At 43.1% G+C, this 23,620-nt stretch overlaps 1 protein-coding gene across 1 annotated transcript in view; it reads right to left on the bottom strand.

Annotated features, from left to right (window-relative positions):
- RAB3B (RAB3B, member RAS oncogene family) overlaps positions 1 to 23,620 on the bottom strand; it is a 70,000-nt gene that overhangs the window by 4,696 nt on the left and 41,684 nt on the right. Inside the window, exons 3-4 of the mRNA XM_006043742.3 lie at positions 19,753 to 19,871; positions 16,800 to 16,924 (exon numbers count right to left, since the gene is read on the bottom strand). Of these exons, the coding sequence (XP_006043804.1) occupies positions 16,800 to 16,924; positions 19,753 to 19,871 (244 nt within the window). The remainder of the gene's footprint in view (positions 1 to 16,799; positions 16,925 to 19,752; positions 19,872 to 23,620) is intronic.

Here is a 23,620-nt window from a genome sequence, read left to right as displayed (position 1 = left end):
ATAAGTAAAGCTTCATTTGCTCTTTCTACCCACAGACACACTGGCTTATCTCCCCTCTGAGGGCTTTCTCTTCCCTGAATTCCCAGGAATTACTCTGGATCTCTCCTGCCTCACAAGATCCTTACAAATGGCCCAGGAAAACCTGCATCTGAAGCGTGAGACTTTCTTATGTGTTTGCACCTTAAGACCCTTAAAGATACTTCCTGTGACAATGGACAGAACCTGGTTGTCCCAGGAGACAAGAGAAAGGTCCCCCTGATTCAGATAAAGCGGCTGCTTCCCAACTGAGGAGTCCTAGCCAGGTTGGTGGCAGTCCTTAGATGCATGAACCTGTTTTCTCTATTTCATCCCTGCACCAGCCTATTTCCTCCTCTTTTGTCCATCCACCTTCCTCTTTCCCTTCCTTCCAAGTCCATATTTTATTTCTCCTCAAAAACTTCCCTCTTTGCTTTTACCCATTTTAGCTCTTTCTTTTTCTCTTCTGTCCCTCATATTCCTTGGGATCCTTAATATTTGTTGGGTACCTACTGTATGCCAGATGCTATGCTAGGAGCTTTACAAATATTGTCTTATTTAATCCTCATAATAGCCTGTGAGGTAAATATAATCATCTCCAATTTATAAAAGAAAGATGAAGGCTCCAAGAGATTACATAACTCACACAAGGTCACATGACTGTGTTAGTGGAAATTGGGTTTAGATCTGGGTTTGGCTGGCTTCCATGTCCATACACAGCCCTGCCTCTCCTCATTTCTTCATCTTTCTCCCTTTCACTTTCCTTTTTTCTTTTTTTCTGTTCATATCTTTTTCTTACTTTACAAGTCTCTTTGGCCTCCTTTGCTTTTATCTGACTACCACAGTATCTAAATCCGGGCAAGTCACTTTATCTTTCTGAATCACTTAACCTCTCTGAGCCTCAGACTCCTCATTTGTCAAATAGGAATAATCATAGCATCTTCCTGCTGCGAGCAGTTGGGAGGATAGAGCCCGACGATGGATAAATTGCTGTACAAAGTTGCTTGTTACGATGACAGCTTCTTTCTGCTCTTCTTTCATCTGCTCCTTTTACCTCCACTTCACCGCTTTCTCCCTCTTATCATCCTCTCACACACACAGGAGGGGGGTCTTTTTCCTCCTCCCTCTTTCTTCCTAATATCTCATTGTCCACAGAGAGGGCTGAAGCCCCCAGGCACAAACAGGGCTCCTCTTCCCCAGGCCATCCAGCCTGAAGGCACTCACAATTACACTAGCTCACCTCTGGTGGACAGCCTCTTCTGGGGCCACTTCCCGACCTGAGAAAGGCAAGCTGTAGAAGTGCCTGCTAATTGAGGACGAGATAAAGAAGGAAGTGGCCGCTGGCTTGTTATCCACAGGCTGTTGAAACTCAGCTGGCTTTAGAGACTCTTCAGCATGTAGCCTGTCCTTAATGGATATCATAAAAATTGACGTTCTGGCCTTTGACCGGTTTGTTACAAGTGATACTGTTTAGGGAAACAGGCAGTGTATGTTGCTTGCCTAGGAAAGGGGAAAATAGGTAAAGAAGTAAATAGGCTTAAATCATCAATTTGGATGAAGATGGGCACACAGGTCAAGGCCAGGGGCACTGATCCCTTCTGAGGAATTGGCACCGAGGGGAGGATATGCCCACTGCACAAGAGGGCAGTGGGTAAGAAACCCAGGAGTCAGAAAGCCTGGGTTTGAACAGTCTCTGTCAGCTACCAGCTGTGTGACCTCAGGCAAGTTGCCTAATTTCTCCCAGCCTCTGTTTCTTCATCTGTGGAATAGGTAAATATGACCTGCCTCATAGAGTGGGAATAAGGTTTAAATGCATAAAAGGATGTGAAGTGATTGGCATGTGAAATCCATGGCAATTCCCTTTCTCTTATCTTCCTAGCCCATCTGAGTCCTAGCTTCCCTGCCCCTCCATCATTCACCAGGGCCTTTGGAGGAAAGCCTCTTTTTTCTTCATCATTCAGGGCTGATTGACAAACCAGGTCTTTACTGAACATTGACTTTTTGCCATGTCTTGCACTGAGTGCCAGGGACAAAAGAAGACAAAATCTAATTATGGAGAAAAGGCACACTAATCAGAGTATCAGTCCCTCACATGTGCATAGTCCTTGCTGCTGCTGCTACTGCTGCTAAGTCGCTTCAGTCGTGTCCGACTCTGTGTGACCCCATAGACGGCAGCCCACCAGGCTCCCCCATCCCTGGGATTCTCTAGGCAAGAATACTGGAGTGGGTTACCATTTCCTTCTCCAATGCATGAAAGTGAAAAGTGAAAGTGAAGTCGCTCAGTTGTGTCCGACTCTTAGTGACCCCATGGACTGCAGCCTACCAGGCTCCATCCATGGGATTTTCCAGGCAAAAGTAATGATTCACAAACACAAATTTTAAAAAAACTTTGTGATGGAAGTGGGGCAAGGCAAGGGTTATCATTTGTAATTGACAGATAGGAAAACTGAGGCTCAGGGACGGAGCATAGGCCAGGGCTCTTATTGCTTATCCCCCCTTGTCTCGCTCTCAGTTGGGACAGTGACAAACACATTATAACCCAGGTAGAGCAAACTAGAGGTTGTGCAGGAATGCATCAGAGGGAGAGAACAGAAGGGGAGGAGATGGGGAATAAGGTTCCAAAAGTTAAGAGAGAGGGGAGACTTTAAGGCCAGAACTGAACAAAACTTATGCTTTGAACTTATGCTAATGAACTTATGCTTTAAGACTTAGCTTGGATATGGCTTCTTCATCCTCTGTGCTTCTTCTGCCACAGCACAACTTACCCTGCACCGTGGAAGTCCATCTGACAAGGAGCTCCCCAAGCAGGGATCATGTCATTTATCCGAGCTCCAGCACTAGCCAGAGGAGTAAGGGCTTGCTAAGTGTTAACTGAATGAATGGACAGATGGATGAAGGGGACAGGAATGAGCATGGAGGGTGTGGCTAGGGGCCCGTGGATAGGGAAGGTCATGAGAACTCATCTCAACAAGCAGGACAAATCCTGTGCTGGGCACTGGGGACACTGATGTGAATCAAATGCAGTTCCCACTGTTGAGGAGCTCCTAGTCTACATACAGACATACAGACAATGTTGGAAAGGCAGGTAGCGAGGGGACTATCAGGAGCACAGGAGGCACCTATCTAAGCCTGGGGCCCAAGGAAAGCTTCTTGGAAAAGCTGATTCCTAAGCATATATCAGCTACATAAAGCTATGTGGTGGTGGCGGGGTGGGGGGGTGTTTCCCTGGTGGTCCAGTGGTTAATAATCCTCCTGCCAATGTAGGGGACATGGGTTCCATCCCTGGTCTGGGAAGATTCCACATGCCTCAGAGCAGCTAAGCCCATGGGCCACAACTACTGAGCCAGCATTCTAGAGCCTGTGCTCTGCAAAAAGAGAAGCCACGGCAATGAGAAGCCACGCACCACAATGAAGAGCAGACCCAGTTCAGCATTGAAGACCCAGCACAGCCAAAAATAAAGAAATAAATCTTAAAAAAAAAAAGACACATAGTATGAGTGTAAGTGTGAGCACACACACACACATATAGAACACTAGGCCCAGGAAACAGCATAAAACATATAAGGGGGCAGAAAACAGCCTTTATTATCCCAGAATGCCCATAGCAGTTTATCATTAGAGCAGAAAGCTCAAATTGGTGAGATAAGAGGCTGTGAGCAACCAAACACAGAGAGTGTGTATGTCATGCCAAAGAGCTGTCATCACTGTCCTCTCAAAGGTGCCCAAGGTAGGAGACCTCTGATTCAAGTAAGCGGCGCATCACCCTAGCCAGCTCGTGGGTCTCTTTTGCTATCAGAACAACCTCAAATGCACCTCCAACCAATTACTGTCAGACTGCTGGAAGGCTCTTCATTAGTAGGCCAAGATGGTAACCTTTTCCTCAGGTTCATTAGTGAGGAGTCTCGGGAGCTGAGAATCTGCAGAGCTCAGGAAGATGACAACCAATTAATCAGACTAGCCCCCAGTCCTTTCCTCCCTCTAATTGGCTTCAGAACAATGGAATTTCTGCTGCCTTTAACAGGGCCCAATTCTTAACTGAATCTGAGAAAATTCCCACCCCCAAAACGCTCCTGTTTACCCATCCTGTCCAAAGGCAGCTGTCATAGCCCCACAAGCTCCACTGACTCTGGCCACATTGCCTGTTTCTGAACGTGACCTCAGAATTCTTTTCAGAAACTCACAATAAACCAAACTCACCTCTCCTCACCCTGACACGGCCCCAGAACATTTATCTCCTATTTTTACATTCAAATCCCTTCTCTAGCCGGCTCTTGTACCTCCTCATCTCCATCTTGTATTATATCAATCTGCAACTCAAGCCCCTCTAGTCACTGATGACTTTGGCAAGTGACTAGCTGTCTTCCTTTCCACCCAGGCATGTACTCACTGTCACGAACGTAGGCTTTCAGGTGCACAATCCACCCCAATACCCTGGCTGTTAATTTCTTAACCATCTCATTTCCAACAAAATTATCTTCCGTTTTGCTTATGCTATGTCATTGTCCTTATAACTTGAGTTATTTTGAATTAGATTTGTGTGCTAAGTCATGTCCAAATCTTTGTGACCTCATGGACTTCAGGCAGGTCAGGAAGCAACAGTTAGAACTGGACATGGAACAACAGACTGGTTCCAAATAGGAAAAGGAGTACATCAAGGCTGTATATTGTCACCTTGCTTATTTAACTTATATGCAGAGTACATCATGAGAAACGCTGGGCTGGAAGAAGCACAAGCTGGAATCAAGATTGCTGGGAGAAATATCAATAACCTCAGATATGCAGTGCAGATGACACCACCCTTATGGCAGAAAGTGAAGAGGAACTAAAAAGCCTCTTGATGAAGGTGAAAGTGGAGAGTGAAAAGTTGGCTTAAATCTCAACATTCAGAAAATGAAGATCATGGCATCTGGTCCCATCACTTCATGGGAAATAGATGGGGAAACAGTGGAAACAGTGTCAGACTTTATTTTGGGGGGCTCCAAAATCACTGGAGATGGTGATTGCAGCCATGGAATTAAAAGACACTTACTCCTTGGAAGGAAAGTTATGACCAACCTAGATGGCATATTCAAAAGCAGAGATGTTACTTGGCCAACAAAGGTCCGTCTAGTCAAGGCTATGGTTTTTCCAGTAGTCATGTATGGCTGTGAGAGTTGGACTGTGAAGAAAGCTGAGCACTGAAGAATTGATGCTTTTGAACTGTGGTGTTAGAGAAGACTCTTGAGAGTCCCTTGGACTGCAAGAAGATCCAACCAGTCCATTCTGAAGGAGATCAGTCCTGGGATTTCTTTGGAAGGAATGATCCTGAAGCTGAAACTCCAGTACTTTGGCCATCTCATGCAAAGAGTTGACTTATTGGAAAAGACTCTGATGCTGGGAGGGACTGGGGGCAGGAGGAGAAGGGGACGACAGAGGATGAGATAGCTGGATGGCATCACCGACTTGATGGACGTGAGTTTGAGTGAACTCCAGGAGTTGGTGATGGACAGGGAGGCCTGGCGTGCTGCAATTCATGGGGTTGCCAAGAATCAGACACAACTGAGCGACTGAACTGAACTGGACTGCAGCATGCCAGGTCTCCCTGTCTCTCACCATGTCCCAGAGTTTGCCCTAGTTGAATATCCATTGAATTGGTGATGCTATGCAAACATCTCATCCTCTGCCGCCACCTTCTCCTTTTGCCTTCAATCCTTCCTAGCATCAGGGTCTTTTCCAATGAGTCAGTTTTTTGCATCAGGTGGCCAAAGTACTGGAGCTTCAGCTTCAGCATCAGTCCTTCCAATGAGTATTCAGGGTTGATTTCCTTTAGGATTGACTGACTTGATCTCCTTGGTGTCCAAAGGACTCTCAAGAGTCTCATCAAGCACACAGTTCAAAAACATCAATTCCTCAGCGTTCAGTCCAACTCTCACATCCATACATGACTATTGGAAAGGCCATAGCTTTGACTATACAGACCTTTGTTGGCAAAGTGATGTCTTTGCTTTTCTATACACTGTTTAGGTTTGTCTAGATTTGTGTTACCAGAGCTCACAAAGGTCTAATTAATCCAATATCCAGCCCTCACCTTATTAGGTTAACACCCAAGATTCTGCATGGCTCAGCCTCTGCCCACTTCCTCAGCCTCATCTCCCTGACTCACACCATGCTCCAGAAACAACACTTTCTTATTTGGTGCTGTTACTCATGCTACTACTCTCTAGCTCTTACTCCTGATCCTCTTTATTACTCACGTGTGGAATCCCTGATTCCAAAGAGCCTTTCCTTTCTCTTCCCACCCCATCTCCACCACTGGGAACTCAGGACATACAGTGTATCTTTCCCCTAGACCCCCATGGCACCTGACATGATTGTTTCAGTCAGATTCCCTCAGGAAAATACGAACTATTTTCAACACTTAAACAGAGGGAAACGGTTATATGGATGACAGAAGAACTAAGAGGCCAAATAGAATAGTGAAGAAACCCAGAGATTATTAACAGTTGGGGCGGGGTTGGGGGGGGGGATCTATTAATGGGACCAAAGGAAGTTAAAACCATGGGAGCAGAAGTCGGAGAAGAAGAGCAGCCCCTCCTGGAGGAGCCAGGCAAAGGGTACGGGAGACACACATGCAGGTTTTTCCCTTTTTCAACATGCCAATTACTTGCCTGTGTCTCTCCTTGGCTAAACCAAGCCAGAAGCCACTATCAAAGGAGCCTGGGAAACACAGCCTTTGGGCAGTTTCAAGAGAGAGAGACAGAGCAGAAGGGTGAGGAACGACAGCAATCAAGCTAAGGACTGGCACAGGATGTTGAGCGTATCTCTCTACTACTTGGTTTCCCTGATCAATGAGCACCTTGAGGGCAGGGAACCTATCCACCTCTGTGTCACCAGGGTCCATCATATGTTCAGTGATGGTGGCAGACTGTTCAATGTCCTCCCTATAGAAGATTTTATTTTCCCATCCACTGCCAAGCGGCTTGCAGTGCCTCCTTGTGGGAGGAATGTATTTCCTTCATCCATCAACATCAGATTTCATCATGTAACTTGCTTTGGACAATGAATGTGGGTATTCCGAGTGCCAGTGGAAGCTTTGAACGTCTTTGTGTGGCGTGGGCCTCCCAGATTGGATCTCAGAGTTGCATGACATGGACAGAGTTGCAGCTGACTTGCAACTGGCATATAATGTGAGTGGGAAATCAACTTTTATTATCTAAGCTCCCGACTTGAGTTGTTACCACATACCATTATGTTGTCGAAATCTAAAGAATTCTCACCAACATTATGACTGAGGGTGGAAATACCAAAAGAAACTATGTCAGGCTTTTGCAAAAACACCACTGGGTGATGATACAATGGGAGCATTAGGATTTTGACTCTGAAGGCTAAGTTTTGAGTATTGGACCTGCCACCTATGACCTGTATGGCTTAGAAAAGTTACATAATATTCAAGTTAAAAAAAAAAAAGACATGGAGGTCTGGCACAGCTCATTGTGTGCAAGAAAACATAAGTGGTCAGCTTCTTCAGTGTAATGGAGTTGAATACAATGCTGCCTCCCAGGCTAGGAGTGAGGGTAAGAGTCACAAGAGACTTGCTGTGAAAACACATTGTGAATCACAAGTCATTACACCAAAGTTAGTTGTTCTCAGTGTCAAGTAGGTCTTTCTCTGCAACCAGGCTGAGTGATGCAAGGTTTAAGTTCATCCCAATCCAAAAAACATTTATTGAGCACCTAAAACTGAAAGAGGCCATCTTGATGCATATAATATAAAGGTAGACAAAATAATATAATACACCCTGATGCATCTATCACTCAAATTTAGTACATATCTGAGTGATGAGTCAGGAATTGTGTGAATTGAAATCATGGAATCAGAGGGATAGAGCTGAACAGATCTTCCCACTCAGCTAATCCAAATCCATTTTTTTTCAAAAGGGCAAATTGAGATCCAGAAACAGGAAATAAGATGCTCAAGGTCACACAGTAAACTAGTGGCAGGAGCAGGATAAAACCCTCAGTCTCCAAACACGTAGGCTAGTGCTTTTCCCTCCACACTTCACTACAGTGAGCATTTATACGTATGTTTCAAAACCACATTTTGAACAGATGTTGCAGTGAAAAAGAAAAAAAGAAGAATGGGTTTTTCTCTTTGCCTTTCCTGAGAACAAAGAAGATAAAAAAACACAGTGAGCAGGCCTGAACATTCCTAGGTTTTTACTTTAACTGCTCCTAACTCTACAACACAAGAGAAGACTCGACACATGGACATCACCAGATGGTCAACACTGAAATCAGATTCATTATATTCTTTGCAGCCAAAGATGGAGAAGCTTTATACAGTCAGTAAAACCAAGACCAGGAGCTGACTGTGGCTCAGATCATGAACTCCTTATTGGCAAATTCAGACTTAAAATGAAGAAAGTAGGGAAAACCACTAGACCATTCAGGTATGACCTAAATCAAACCCTTACAATTATACAGTGGAAATGAGAAACAGATTTAAGGGACTAGATCTGATAGATAGAGTGCATGATGAACTATGGAATGAGGTTCGTGCCATTGTACAGGAGACAGGGTGCAAGACCATCCCCATGGAAAAGAAATGCAAAAAAGCAAAATGGCTGTCTGAGGAGGCCTTACAAATAGCTGTGAAAAGGAGAGAAGCGAAAAGCAAAGGAGAAAAGGAAAGATATACCCATTTGAATGCAGAGTTCTAAAGAACAGCAAGGAGATATAAGAAAGCCTTCCTCAGTGATCAGTGCAAAGAAATAGGGGAAAACAATAGAATGAGAAAGACTGGAGATCTCTTCAAGAAAATTAGAGATACCAAGGGAACATTTCATGCAAAGATGGGCACAATAAAGGACAGAAATGGTATGGACCTAACAGAAGCAGAAGATATTAAGAAAAGGTGGCAAGAATACACAGAAGAACTATACAAAAAAGATCTTCATGACCCAGATAATCCCAATGATGTGATCTCACCTAGAGCCAGATAACCTGGAATGTGAAGTCAAGTGGGCCTTAGGAAGCATCACTACAAACAAAGCTAGTGGAGGCAATGGAATTCCAGTTGAGCTATTCCAAATCCTAAAAGATGATGCTGTGAAAGTGCTGCACTCAATATGCCAGCAAATTTGGAAAACTCAGCAGTGGCCACAGGACTGGAAAAGGTCAGTTTTCATTCCAATCCCAAAGAAAGGCAATGCTAAAGAATGCTCAAACTACCACACAATTGCACTCATCTTACATGCTAGCAAAGTAATGCTCAAAATTCTCCAAGCCAGGCTTCAACAGTACGTGAACTGTGAACTTCCAGATGTTCAAGCTGGTTTTAAAAAAGGCAGAGGAATCAGAGATCGAATTGCCTACATCCGCTGGATCATTAACAAAAGCAAGAGAGTTCCAGAAAAATATCTACTTCTACTTTATTGACTATGCCGAAGCCGTTGACTGTGTGGGTCACAACAAACTCTCGAAAATTCTGAAAGAGATGGAAATACCAGACCACTTGACCTGCCTCCTGAGAAATCTGTATGCAGGTCAGGAAGCAACAGTTAGAACTGGACTTGGAACAGACTGGTTCCAAATTGAAATGAGTACGTCAAGGCTGTATATTGTCAGCTTGCTTATTTAACTTCTATGCAGAGTACATCATGAGAAACAATGGGCTGGAGGAAGCACAAGCTGGCATCACAATTGCCAGGAGAAGTATCAATAACCTCAGATATGCAGATGACACCACCCTTATGGCAGAAAGTGTAGAGGAACTAACGAGTCTATTGATGAAAGTGAAAGAAGAGAGTGAAAAAGTTGGCTTAAAACTCAACATTCAGAAAACGAAGATCATGGCATCTGGTCCCATCACTTCATGGTAAATAGATGGGGAAACAATGGAAACAGTGAGAGACTTTATTTTGGGGGGCTTCCAAATCACTGCAGATGGTGACTGCAGCCATGAAATTAAAAGATGCTTGCTCCTTGGAAGAAAAGTTTGACCAATCTAGACGGCATATTCAAAAGCAGAGACATTACTTTGCCAACAAAGGTCCATCTAGTCAAGGCTATGGTTTTCCAGTAGTCATGTATGGATGTGAGAGTTGGACTATAAAGAAAGCTGAACGGTGAAGAATTGATGCTTTTGAACTGTGGTATTGGAGAAGACTCTTGAGAGTCTCTTGGACAGCAAGGAGATCCAACCAGTCCATCCTAAAGGAAATCAGTCCTGAATATTCATTGGAAGGACTGATGCTGAAACTGAAACTCCAATACTTTGACCACCTGATATGAAGAACTGACTCATTTGAGAAGACCCTGATGCTGGGAAAGATTGAAGGCAGGAGGAGAAGGGGATGGACGACAGAGCATGAGATGGACATGTGTTTGAGTAGACTCCAGGAATTGGACAGGGAGGCCTGGCATGCTGTACTCCATGGGGTCGCAAAGAGCTGGACGCAACTGAGTGACTGAACTGAACTGACTGATGGTCCATCAGTAGAGAATCCACCTGCCAATGCAGGGGACACTAGTTCAAACCCAGAAAGATCCCACATGCCTTGGGGCAACTAAGCCCAAGTTCCACAACTCCTGAGCCAGCTCTCTAGAGCCTCTGCTCCACTATAAGAGAAGCCACTGCAATTAGAAGCCCATACACAGCAACAAAGGGTTATTTACCCCCCACTCATTGAAACTAGAGAAAGCTCACATGCAGCAATGAAGACTCAGCACAGTCAAACATGAAAATTAAAAGACACTTACTCCTTGGAAGGAAAGTTATGACCAACCTAGATAGCATATTCAAAAGCAGAGACATTACTTGGCCAAAGATTCGTCTAGTCAAGGCTATGGTTTTTCCTGTGGTCATGTATGTATGTGAGAGTTGGACTGTGAAGAAGGCTGAGTGCAGAAGAATCGATGCTTTTGAACTGTGGTGTTGGAGAAGACTCTTGAGAGTGCCTTGGACTGCAAGGAGATCCAACCAGTCCATTCTGAAGGAGATCAGCCCTGGGATTTCTTTGGAAGGAATGATGCTAAAGCTGAAACTCCAGTACTTTGACCACCTCATGTGAAGAGCTGATTCATTGGAAAAGATTCTGATGCTGGGAGGGATTGGGGGCAGGAGGAGAAGGGGACGACAGAGGATGAGATGGCTGGATGGCATCACTGACTCGATGGTCGTGAGTCTGGGTGAACTCTGGGAGTTGGTGATGGACAGGGAGGCCTGGCATGCTGTGATTCATGGGGTCGCAAAGAGTAGGACATGACTGAACAACTGAACTGAACTGAACTGAACTGAAACCACATTAGGGCTGGTCTTGGTGTGGAACCCTCCCCTCCCAATCCCCCAGCCCCCCAACTCTTTGCCTAACTAATATTTTTCTGATCCTTTTGTTCTCAGCTTAAGTGTTACTTTCTCAGAAGACTTTGACTCTCCAGTCTAAAATTAGGTCTCTCTTTTTCACTTTCTTCATATCACTTGTGGTGGACTTACCTTACTTTTAGTGGAAGCCCATAGCTCAGTTGGTAAAGAATCCGCCTGCAATGCAGGAGACCCCAGTTGATTCTTGGGTCAGAAAGATCCCTTGGAGAAGGGATAGGCTACCCACTCCAGTATTCTTGGGCTTCCCTTGTGGCTCAGCTGGTAAAGAATTCTCCTGCCGTGCGGGAGACCTGGCTTTGATCTCTGGGTTGGGAAGATCCCCTGGAGAAGGGAAAGGCTACCCACTCCAGTATTCTGGCCTGAAGAATTCCAAGGACTATACAGTCTACGGGGTTGCAAAGAGTCGGACACGACTGAGTGACTTTCACTTCACTACCTTACTTTTATCTGTCCATCATTCCTTCTTTTATGGAACTGCTACTTTAAACAACTGTGGTGGGACTATAGGTTATAATACTTGCCTCCCCCAGGCACTGAAACAGGCATGTGACTCACAGGTGTCCAATCATAGTCTTCCCTGAGATTGATATATGGCGGTTGGGAGCAAGAATCCTCTTCTTCAGAAGTTGGAGGATATAAATTTGGAGCTTCCATCATTTATCTTATTCTGCATTCAGAGTCTGGCTACAGAAAGAGGCTGAAGGGATGTGCAAAGCTGAGAAATACAGACCCAGTTGAGTCCTGTGACTAGTGGACTTCCCAGCTACATAAGCTAATACATTCTTTTTTAAAATTAAAGCTAGTTTGATTTGAGATTTTATCACTTGCCATAATGACAGTCCTAAGTCATACAGAACATATCACAGTTTTAAACAGTGTTATTGATATATAATTTCCATACCATACAATTTACCCATTTACAAATTTTTAATTATATATTTACTTGTATGATTATTTGTTTAATGTCTCTTTTCCCCATTAGTTCCATGATAGTAAGAATCACACCTAAGTGCCAAGATACAACCTGTCTCAGAGTATATGCTCAATAAGTATTTTTCAATGTATAAATGTATGAGTGAATGAGTATCCTGTGCTGGATGGTTGGGATAATGAAAACAATTAGACGTAACCCCGACTACTGCTGAGGTGTAGTGTAAAACAGACATGTAAATAGCTGAGTTCTGGTAAGCAGTAGACAAAAGCTCAGGAAGTTCAGTAGGACTAAGATGGGTTACCTTGACCTATGCAAATCTAACCAATTCATCAATGCCCTCTTTAATGTCTTCCTAAACTCTGTACTAAGAATTAATCTCAGTTCTGTCTTTCTACATAAATTAGATAGATCTTTATTGGCTCTGTGAGTGTGTGTACATATATGTGTGTACGTGCGTGCACTAAATCACTTAAGTTGTGTCCGATTCTTTGTGACCCCATGGACTGATTGTAGCCTGCCAGGTTCTGCTGTCCATGGGATTTGCTGGGCAAGAATACTGGAGTGGGTTGCCATTTCCTCCTCCAGAAGATCTTCCTGACCCAGGGATCAAACTGGCGTATCCTGCACCGCAGGCGAATTCTTTGTTGCTGAGCCACCGGGGAAGCCCCTTTATTGGCTCTGCTGCTGCTAAGTCACTTCAGAAATGCACAATCTTAAGCAAGAACCTTATGAACCTATGCTGAACTTGACCTATCTTGAAGAGTTATGTTGAGAATTAAAAGAGATAATTAACACAAAGCATTTCATATAATGCCTGGCTCAATATATATTACCTATTATTATAATATTTGCTGTATAGTGAGGTTAAGTGGTCAAAGTGCAGCTCTGGAGCCAGACTACTACTTGAGTTCAAATTCTCACTCTACCTGTTACTAGCTATGTGATCTTAAACAAGTTACTCAACTTTTCTGTGCCTCAGTTTTCTCATCTCTGTAAGAAATGTACCTAAATTAAATTAGGTACTTTTAAATTAAATGAGTATTACTTTAAAACACTTAGAATAGGGCCTGGCACATGGTAAATACCTAATAAATGTTTAACAAACTCACCTTTTAAAAATATTAGTCATAATGACTTGGCATGCTGGCTATATTTTTTCCTAACATAAAATTAACTCACCTTTTAAAAACAGTCTTGTTTAACCTTAAAGGGCTTGAGATGCTAATTATATTTTGTCCTAATATACACCAAAATATATACATAAAATCATCTTGAACACCCAGTGACATGAATCTCTTAATTGGGGAAGTGCTACTCTAGACTCACACAATCCAGTGACTTATGGTTCCCTAAATACACAGGGCTGTTCCTTGCCTTTGCCAGTGTTATTCCCCCTGCCTGGAATGTCCTTGCCTTTCTTCCTCACTTGACTGCTCCTACTTATCTCCAAGGCCTAATGTGGAGTCAGGGAGCCTGACTCCTCCAGCTCTGTTTTCCTTGCAAATCAGGGACTTCCCTGGTTGTCCAGTGGTTAAGAATCCACTTGCCAATGCAGGGGACAGGGATTCAATCCATGCTTCAGGAATATTCCACATGCTGCAGGGCAACTAAGCCTGTGCACCACAGCTACTGAGCCCAAGCACCCTAGAGCCCATGCTCAGCAGCAAGAGAAGCCATCACAATGAGAAGCTCAGCATCGCAACTAGAGAACGCCCAAGCACAGCAACAAAGACCCAGTGCAGCCAAAAATAAAATAAATTTAAAAAATATTTTCAAGACTTTCAAAGCAGAAATAGAGACATAGAAGCAGAGAACAAATGCATGGATACCAAGGGGGAAGGGAAGGTAGTAGGAAGAACTGTGAGATAAGGATTGACACATATACACTATTGATGTTCAGTCGCTAAGTCGTGTCTGACTCTTTTCGACCTCATGGACTGCAGCATGCCACACTTCCCTGTCCTTCACTATTTCCCGGAGTTTGCTCAAATTCATCTAACCATCTGCTGCCCTCTTCTCCTTTTGCCTTCAATATTTCACAGCATCAGGGTCTTTTTCAAAGAGTTATCTCTTGATACGACACATAAAATGGATAACTAATGAGGACATACTCATTGTATAGCACAAGGAACTCCCTTGTAATGTACTGTGGTGACCTGAATGGGAAGGAAATTCAAAAGGGAGGAGACAATATGTGTATGTATGGCAGATTCATTTTGCTGTATAGTAGAAAATAGCACAACATTGTAAAGCAAACTGTACTCAAATCAAAATTAATTAAAAAAAAAAAAGACTCAGCATGGGCTTCACGTTCTCTGACCCAAACTGAATAGATGCCTCCTCTGTGTCCACAGCCCTTGGTGCATCCTTCTATCACAGCACTGATCACCTGGCTTATCACAGTTTCTGTCTCAGACCAGGGAACATAGCCTGTTTTGCAGCACAGTACTTGGCATGGAGTAGGAGCTCAGGAAGTGATAATTAGAATGAAGTAAAATGAAGTAGCCAAATACTTGACTCCATAAAATTTTAATCAAAATATATTTTTACAGTGTTTACTCACTGCCAGACCATATGCCAGGCACTATGGGTATAAAGATAAACAAGATAGATAAGGAAACAAGTGCACCCAAGGGAGATGGGTACTGTGACTGTTGCATGCATAGGGTACTCTAAGTAGGGGAACCAAGAAAAGAGCTGGGGGAGGTGTGTTTTGAAAGTTGAGTGAGGGTTCAACAGCTAGATAAGAGTGGAAGATGGGGGATAAAAAAGAGCCTTTCAAACAGAAATGGCATTGTTGGTCCAGGGAAAGTGCAGGGCATCTCACAGACAGCAGGCTGAAGGCATAAGATAGCCAGAGGTCACCCATGTGTGGGCTTCACCACGTGCTTACTGTCCTGTGAACCATGGGAATGGGTATAGACACATTCTATGGGCCCTGAGGACACCTGTGATGGGGTAAGAACCATCAAGAGCCAAATGGCCCACCCTCCCTATTTATTAAACACCTTCAGTGTGCTGATTTCTATTCCAGGCCACACTGGAGAAGAGGAGAGGGAAGAAAGAAGTATACGATGCTCCGCTATACATGTCCTCGTAATATACATAATACAAATATATACAACACAAATTCACACTTGTATATTACACAATTTACCCACCTACCAGCCCAAATATCTGAACTTCAGAAACTGGCAGAGAATATAACTTTAAACTCCCTTCTCCTTAATACTTACAGCACTGAGGTTGTGAGAAATACTTAGGGAGACGGCTAAAAGCTAAGCAGTACATGTATTCTTCTAAAAGAAGACTTATCTAAGGTGATCCTATACTAAACCCCAATAGGGAAAAGAAAAGAAAAGCTTCTCTTTTAAGCAGGTGTAGGTAGGTGTCCCGCTGTGTGGCCACTAAGACATACCTGAGACACCTGGGTGTCAATGGAGCACAAGGGTCAAGATGCATTAACCTTGCAAAAAGAGCATCATTGAGCAGCATGTTTAATCTACATTGTCTCATGACTTCATACAATCACCTTTGCTGTGAATTGTATTTTGGTGACAAAACATCAGTTTACACTGATAGAAACTGTAAGACACAGCCTACGATATACAGTGTTGTAGTTACTATAAAGGATGCTTGATATTAAGAACATCATCACACTCAACATATAGAGTCTGTTCTACAGTTGCCAGGCTTCCCAAGTGGTTCAGTGGTAAAGAATCTGCCTGCCAATGCAAGAGACACAAGAGACGTGGTTCAATCCCTGAGTTGGGAAGATCCCCTGGTGAAGGAAATGGCACCCCACTCCAGTATTCTTGCCTGGAAAATTCCATGGACAGAGGAGCCTGGCAGGCTACGGTCCATGGGATCACAAAGAGTCAGATACAACTGAGCATACACACACTCAGTCTACAGTTGTCAGTGGAGAGCAGTGCTTCTCTGGAATAATGGGTTTGTTTCTATCTTAAGGACCATCTCTGAACCATGTAACTGATTATGTTTCCCTCTTTGCAATGGTTGCTAGGAAGCTCAAAGTGACTATTTCAGTCCAGCTCTTGCACATGCCCCAAAACTTACAAAATATAGTTATCTCACCCCTGGCCTTCTCTTATGTTCTCCTACCCTTGCCTTTTTTCCCTTTGCTCCAATTGTCTCATTTTTTGGTTGATATACTATGACAATGTTATAAGATACCTCAAATCCTTTGTGGAAGGAACTGGTTTAAAAAAAAGATTTCATATATTTAAGTTTTATTTATACATCCAGTGTAACAAAATATACATGTATCATAAATAATGCATTACCTAGAATTCATTAGCATGAAGCCCACATGTATATGCCCTAAATATGAAACAACACACACAGAGCACATATGCACATAATTCAGGGTCACAGCACATCCTTAATGTCCCAAATACAAACACACACTTATTCCCTCCATTTGCCCCACTCCAGTGCACACATGCACCCACATGTGTCATGCACATACCAAGCTGCTCTGCGAGGAGCCGGCCCTTCTCAGTGGGAACAACCCTCTCTTCCTCCATATCACACTTGTTCCCCACCAGGATGACCTGGGCATTGTCCCAGGAGTAGGTCTTTATCTGAGTAGCCCTAAAGAGAGACAGGAAGAGGACTGGGTTATCGACACCCTCCTAGGCCAGAAAGGACCCCAAGAAGCTCACAGAAGCCCCTTCAACAAGGTTGCAATCCCACAAGCCATACGTTCAGGCCAATAAAAAAACCTTTTCTCGACAAGTTTTTGAAAGTGAGCATGTATTATTTCTATAATGAGAAATAAACTTTTAAATAGAGGAAATAAAACCAGACCTTTATATTGAGCATACATTTTTTGGGAAGCAGTCCCAAACACCTCAACACCTCACAGGTAGGAACAGCTACCCCCTCTTTGGTTTCCCTACACCTTTACTGTGGCATCTGTTATTACATTTGGCTGGATTTATCTGTCTCTCCTTGAGGGCAGAGATAGGTTTATTCTTTTGTATATATAATTTTATTTAGGTACTTATTTTTTTTCTTGGCTGTACTGGGTCTTTGTTGCTACGCCAGCTTGTCTCTAGTTGCAGTGAGTGGGGGCTACTCTTCAATCCCCTGCACAGGCGTCTCGTTGTCGTGACTTCTCTTGTTGCAGAGCACAGGCTCTAGAGAGTGCAGGCTTCGGGAGTTGCAGCACATGGGCTCAGTAGTTGTAGCTCCCGGGCTCTAGAGCACAGTTCAGTAGCTGTGGGACACGAGCTTAGTTGCTCCACAGCATGTGGGATCTTCCCAGACCAGGGATCAAACCCACGTCTCCTGCAATGGCAGGCGGATTCTTTTCCACTGAGCCACCAGGGAAGCCCCATCTTTGTGGAACTAGCCCCCCGAGCATAGAGCACAGAGAAGTTATTGAATGTCTGATGAAAGAAGGAGCCAGCAAATAATTAATCCTGAAGCAGATCTAAATAAACTCTGATCCTATCCTGATACTGACATTCAATCTAACTCAACCTTAACTGCAGACTGGACCAACTACCAACCCTGCTCCTCAAGCTGATTTCACTACCCATCTTCTCTTTAAGGGTGAAAAGCCACTTCCATCAATGGATGGAATTCACTCAACCACCATTTGTGCTGAAACTACAGAGAGGCAGGTTCTGTGTTGGGCACTGAGGTTTAGATGGCAGATGGGTGCTAGGCTGGGACCAAGTTTCCCAGAGGCAAAACTGAAGGTCAGAGCTTGGAAAAGACAGATAGTCTTCAGCATCAAGGCAGGGACCTGAAGCCAACTCCCTGTGCCTCCCGTGCCACTCTTCTGTCATCTTCCTCCCTCCTCCCACCTCCATCCACTCTCAGCTCCTAGATTAGCAACTTAGGTTATTCTTGGAGGAATCGTCACCAGGTGTTAAAGTCACTGTGTTCCTGAGGCAGGATGAACAGGGACTGATGGAGAAAGGGAAGGAGGTCAAGGCTGGCAGGGAACAGGCAGTGTGGAGATACTTAAAGAAAGAGCTAATCTCTTCATGGTGGGAGGTGAGGAGGGGAGGAGATAGAGGAGAGAAGGGAGGAGGAGGGAAAAGTCATGACTGGAGGGAAGAGAGAGAATAAGAAAGGGGGAAAAAACAGGAGGAAAAAAGGTACAATGAGAGAGGAAGAGAAAAAAGAGGGAGGAAAGGAGAAAAAAGGAAGGCGGAGAAAAGGAGTTGTTAAAAGGAAAGAGGGAGAAAGGAGGAAGAAGGGGATGACCAAGAGGCTGAGAAGGAGAACACATGTGTGACAGGCATGTGGGTGGCACCCTAGACTGCTGTTCAGAACTGGGAAGTGGGGGTAGGCAGCCTGAAAGGTCACTCCCAGCTCAAGGCTCCAAGGAACCAATGGCGCCTCACATAGTCATGGCAACTGTTCCTTGGCAGAAGCGAAGTCTTCAAAGGGTAGCTGTTGGGCAAAAAAGAGCAGAAGACAAGCTTGGCACCGGCCAGCACTGCTGCGCTGTGCCCAGCCTGCTCTGCCTCACTGACTATGGATAAGAACCAGGCACAGATTCTCCATCTTCCACATTCTTATCCTCTCCACTGAATAGGGACACCCAGTCCTGGCCTTCCCTCTTCACCTCTCCTTCTCTTCATGCTCCCTTCTCTTTGTGAGTAATTTTCCAGGGAGAAAGAAGTAAATCAGCAGTCTCCAACCTTTTTGGCACCAGAGACTGGTTTGATGGAGGCAGTTTTTCCAGGCTCGGGGTTAGGGGGGTTTAGTTCAGGCAGTAATGCAAGAGATGGGGATGTGGCCTGGGAGGTTGGGGGCCCCTGATATAAGTTGCTCAGAGGCTATACCTCTAGGGAATTGTGTCAGATTCTATTGTATATTGAACTGTTATGAACTTGACCCCCACCCCCCAGCCAAGGGATACACTTTATAGGAAAACAATATGTGGATTCACTTAGTACTCTGTCCAGAATGATTTTTCCTAAAACACTAATCTGAACCTGTTGCTTCCCAGTTCAAATGTCTTCACCTACAAATAAAATCCAAATTCCCTACCCCAGCACATAAAATCCTTCATGACCTCTGCTCTTCTTACCCTCTCACCTACCTTCTTGCCTTTGCACATCTGTATTCTTTTTCTGCAGCATTCTTATCCATTTGTCCCTCTGGCTAATTCTTGTCCATCTTCAAACCGTAGTATGTATGTCAGCAATTCCAGGGCACATTCCCTAGCTCCCCAAGCTAGGTTTCTACGGCCCGGGTACCACTCTCATCACTGCACCTGTCCCAGGATACTGTCAGTGCCTGCTCACTGACCTATCCTCTCTGCTCATCTGTGAGCATTGTGAAGACAGGAGCCATGTCTTATTCATCTGGTTTTCCCTAAGACATAGCGTAGGGCTTACCACATGCTAGAGTTTCATGAACAATCTGATGACTGGATGAATGAATGAATCTCATACCAGTCTTGGACAGCATTGAAAGATTCCTCATTGGTGATGTCATACATCAGAATGAAGCCCATGGCTCCGCGGTAATAGGCTGTGGTGATGGTCCGGTACCGCTCCTGCCCAGCTGTGTCCTAGGCGATAAAAGGAAGGAGTCAGCCTCACAGAAAGTCTGTTTTTGTTTCTAAAAAGTCCCTAGGACAATTAACTAATAATCCAAAGTATACTTAAGAAGCATCTATTATTTATCTTGTATTTGGTGACTATAATAAAATGGTTTTTGAAACATCATAGAAATGAATAAGAAAATAATTAAAATCCCAGTAGAAAAATGAACAGGAGGAAAGAACATTTCACAAAAGAACTGTAAATAGATAATTATTATAGGAAAAGATTTTTCTTTGTTTTTAATTATAATTCCTGTTACAGACAAGGATGTAGTAAGATGTACGACCTTACACCTTGTTTGTGGGAATGGAACTTGGTTCAGTCTTTCTGGAAATCAATTTGGAAGTCCCAAGAGTATTATAAATATTTGTACCCTTTGGCCTGGAAATTTTTCCTTCTAAAAACTTTTTTACAAAAATAGAAAATCAGACTAACATTAATATTTATGCACAAAAATTTTGGTTACAACTCTATTTAAACAGTGTAAAAGTATCATTAACATATATCCAACTTTAGAATGGTTATGTGTTTATTTATATAAGATGGAACAATGCTTGTATGTGCAATGTAATGTCAGTTTCATAACGATATTTGCAGAGAAGAAAACTGGAAAGAAACACATCAGAAGGTTAATAGTGACTATCTCTGTAAGAAAGATAAGAATTATCAGGATTTTCATTTTCTTCAGGTATTTTTATTGTCTCTAATGCTAAACATGTATTATTTATACAAGGAGAAACAAACATTTTCACTAAAAAAAATACATGACTAAGACAATTCTTTATCTCAAGCAGCTCACAGTCTAGTTGCAAAGACAAACACAAACAAGCTAAGCCAAACCCCACAATAAAACGTTAATGGAATACTCTGGGGTGCTTCACAATGTCCACAGAGTCCTCGTGTCAGGGACCAATCAGTCTTCTCTGTATCATTATAGTTTTAGATGTGTGATACTGGAGCACATATAAAAGATTTCTTCATATATTACCTCATTTAAATTTTATAAAAAGTCTCTCAGAGGTAAGGATCAGTATTTACATTTTATAGTTGAGAATGCAAAACTGCAAAGAGGGTAAGTGACTTTCCAAGGACACAAAGCTGGTTAAAAAAAAAAAGCTATGTCTTAAATCTAGGACTTCTGATTCCAAGTCTGATGCACATACCATTATACCTCAGTCAATGAAAGGTTTATCCACAGGCATTTACTGAACACTACCCGTAATGATATTAAAAACAAATAATGGGAACAAAAGAATTATAACATGCCATTATTAGTACATATGTTGCATCTATTATCCACAAACTTTAGAAAAACCCTGTAAGGTACATATTATTACTCCCACTGTACAGTTGAGAAAACTGAGGTTCACAGAGATTGTCCATCAAATATAAGAATCGGGATTCAAAACAAGTCTGTCTGTCTGATTCCTACACCTATTTCAGTATGTCGCCTTGGCTATGAATCATAATTTGTGTGATACAGAAATGGAACAAGCATCACCCTTGCCCTCAGGAAAGCTCAGCAAAAGTATAGAGGCGGCTAAGACATACCACCAAACTCATAATTAGCAATGTCATCACTATCAAATAAGTGGTATAAAGAAAATGTGTCACACAATTCAGATAAAGTAGAAATATGGTGATCTAGGGTAGTTATGAAAGATGTCAAAGCAGAGATAGTGCACCAGTTAGGACAGACTGGGTTACTCAATAATAAGCAATCTCAAAATCTCAGCAGCTTCAATAACAAGGTTTTATCTTTCACTATTTTTACATATCCATTAAGAGTTGGCTGGGTGCTCTGCTCTTTGTCTGCTTCATTCCAGGATAAAGACTGACAGAGCAGCTATGAGAAGGAAAGAAAGTATGTGAGTCATGTTTTAGCTCTTCCATTTTTCTTGTTCACTGACCAAAGCAAGTCACATGCCTGCACCCAAGAAAGCACAATCCTATAAAATGCCCAGGAGGAGAATGGGAAATGTGGTAGATGGCATAACCACTCCCATGGATGGAATCTCTACCAAGTCCAGCAGCATTACCTAAAGATGTAGTTACTTGGTAATAGAAGGAAGACAACAGGGATTTTCCTAAATAAGACTTTTCCAAGCAGAGAAGTGAAGGAAAGGTATTTTGGCATAAGGAAGAGTTTTTTCCCATGACTACTCCAGAAGAACTTAAGGAATTATGGGAAATGAGTAGGCAATAAAACTAGAAAGAGCTTTGAATGCAATGCTACAGAATTTGAATTTGATCTTTTTAGGATCAAAGATTTTGAGGTAGGATATTAACATGATTTTATCTGAACTTTAGAAAGATCGCTTTGACTGTGATGTGGAGAACAAACTGGAGGAAGTAGAGATGGGAAGCAGGCAGGCTGGTTTGTGAGATCTTTGCAATGGCTCAGGTGAGACCTAAGAAGTATTTGAACTAGAGTGGTAGCAGTGGGGATGGAGTAAAAATAGATTCAACAAGTATTTAAGGGGTGACTTACAGACATGGCAAACATCAGTTATTTTTCTGACAGGGCTCAGCTTCTTCATGTTCTGTGCAATTCAGCTCTGACCCAGACTTGCACATTACTCAGCAAAACAAAGTCTGCATTTAACATATCCACCATCCTTGAAGAGCATTTGAGTCACCATCTCCTGTTTATTGAGCATGGATTGGGGGTGTCTTACTCTTTACTTCAAGCAGCTTATCAGAGTATTGCTTCTGACCACATACAGTACTTCTCCTTAAGAGTTCTGGCAAATAGAATTGTATCCAGCTCATGGATGAGTAGTGTAGAATGAATGAGTAGATGGGTGTAATGAGTGAGTAGTGTAGAATGGGTAAGTAGATGAATGAATTAAAAAATGAATGAAGAGATAGATGAGTGAGGGTGAGTGAGTAAATAAACATCTAACACAGGAAACTTAGGCACTAATATTAGAGAGATACTCCTGTTATATCTACACAAAAGCTCTGTGCGTGGGTACCTATGAACCACTGCAGCAGCTCTTACCTCTACTTCCTGAACTCCTCAGAGCCAACGAGACAGAAGAGACTCTTTCTACCAGTGTACAGGCTCAGGCCCCAAGTCTTGTTCTATAGGGTTTAGAACTAAGCCACCTGTCCAGACTAGGGATCTAAAGGCCCAAGCAGGATTTTTGAGCACTGCCAGCAGGTCTCATTTCTCCTCACTTCACCTGCATTATACCACTTCTTTGTGACAGTTTCCAGTCTCCCATCTCTACCTGGAGTCTGGACCTGTGCTCCATCTCTTTGACAAAGAATCCTGCTACTCAACTGATGCCCAGTTAATTGGAAATCCTGGTATAGAATAATAAATACGCTTGGACAGGAATTAGTTTTACTTCTACACGCTCAGTGCCTTGGACAGTGCTATGCACACATTAGGGATTCAATCACCACTTGCTAAACAAAAAGGCCGTATGGTTTTGAGGTTAAGAGCGTGGTCTTTCGAGTTAGACTTCTGGGTGTAAACCCCTATTCTAGCACTTACTAACTGTGACAATGGTAGGCAGCCTCTAAAATGATTCACAATGATTCCTGTGTCCCAGTATTCATGTTTTGGATAATTCTCTCCTGGGGCAATTTTCCTTTTGGGTCCTTAGTTTCTTCATCTATAAAGTGGTCTATAACAATAGACCTATAACATCTATAACAATACCTATTTCACAAAGTTACCACAAAGATTAAGAAAGTTATTATA

This window comes from Bubalus bubalis, chromosome 6 (assembly GCF_019923935.1).
Source record: "Bubalus bubalis isolate 160015118507 breed Murrah chromosome 6, NDDB_SH_1, whole genome shotgun sequence".
Lineage (NCBI taxonomy): Eukaryota > Metazoa > Chordata > Mammalia > Artiodactyla > Bovidae > Bubalus > Bubalus bubalis.
Note: the sequence above shows the minus strand (reverse complement) of the source record. Positions and strands in the feature narration are given on the sequence as shown.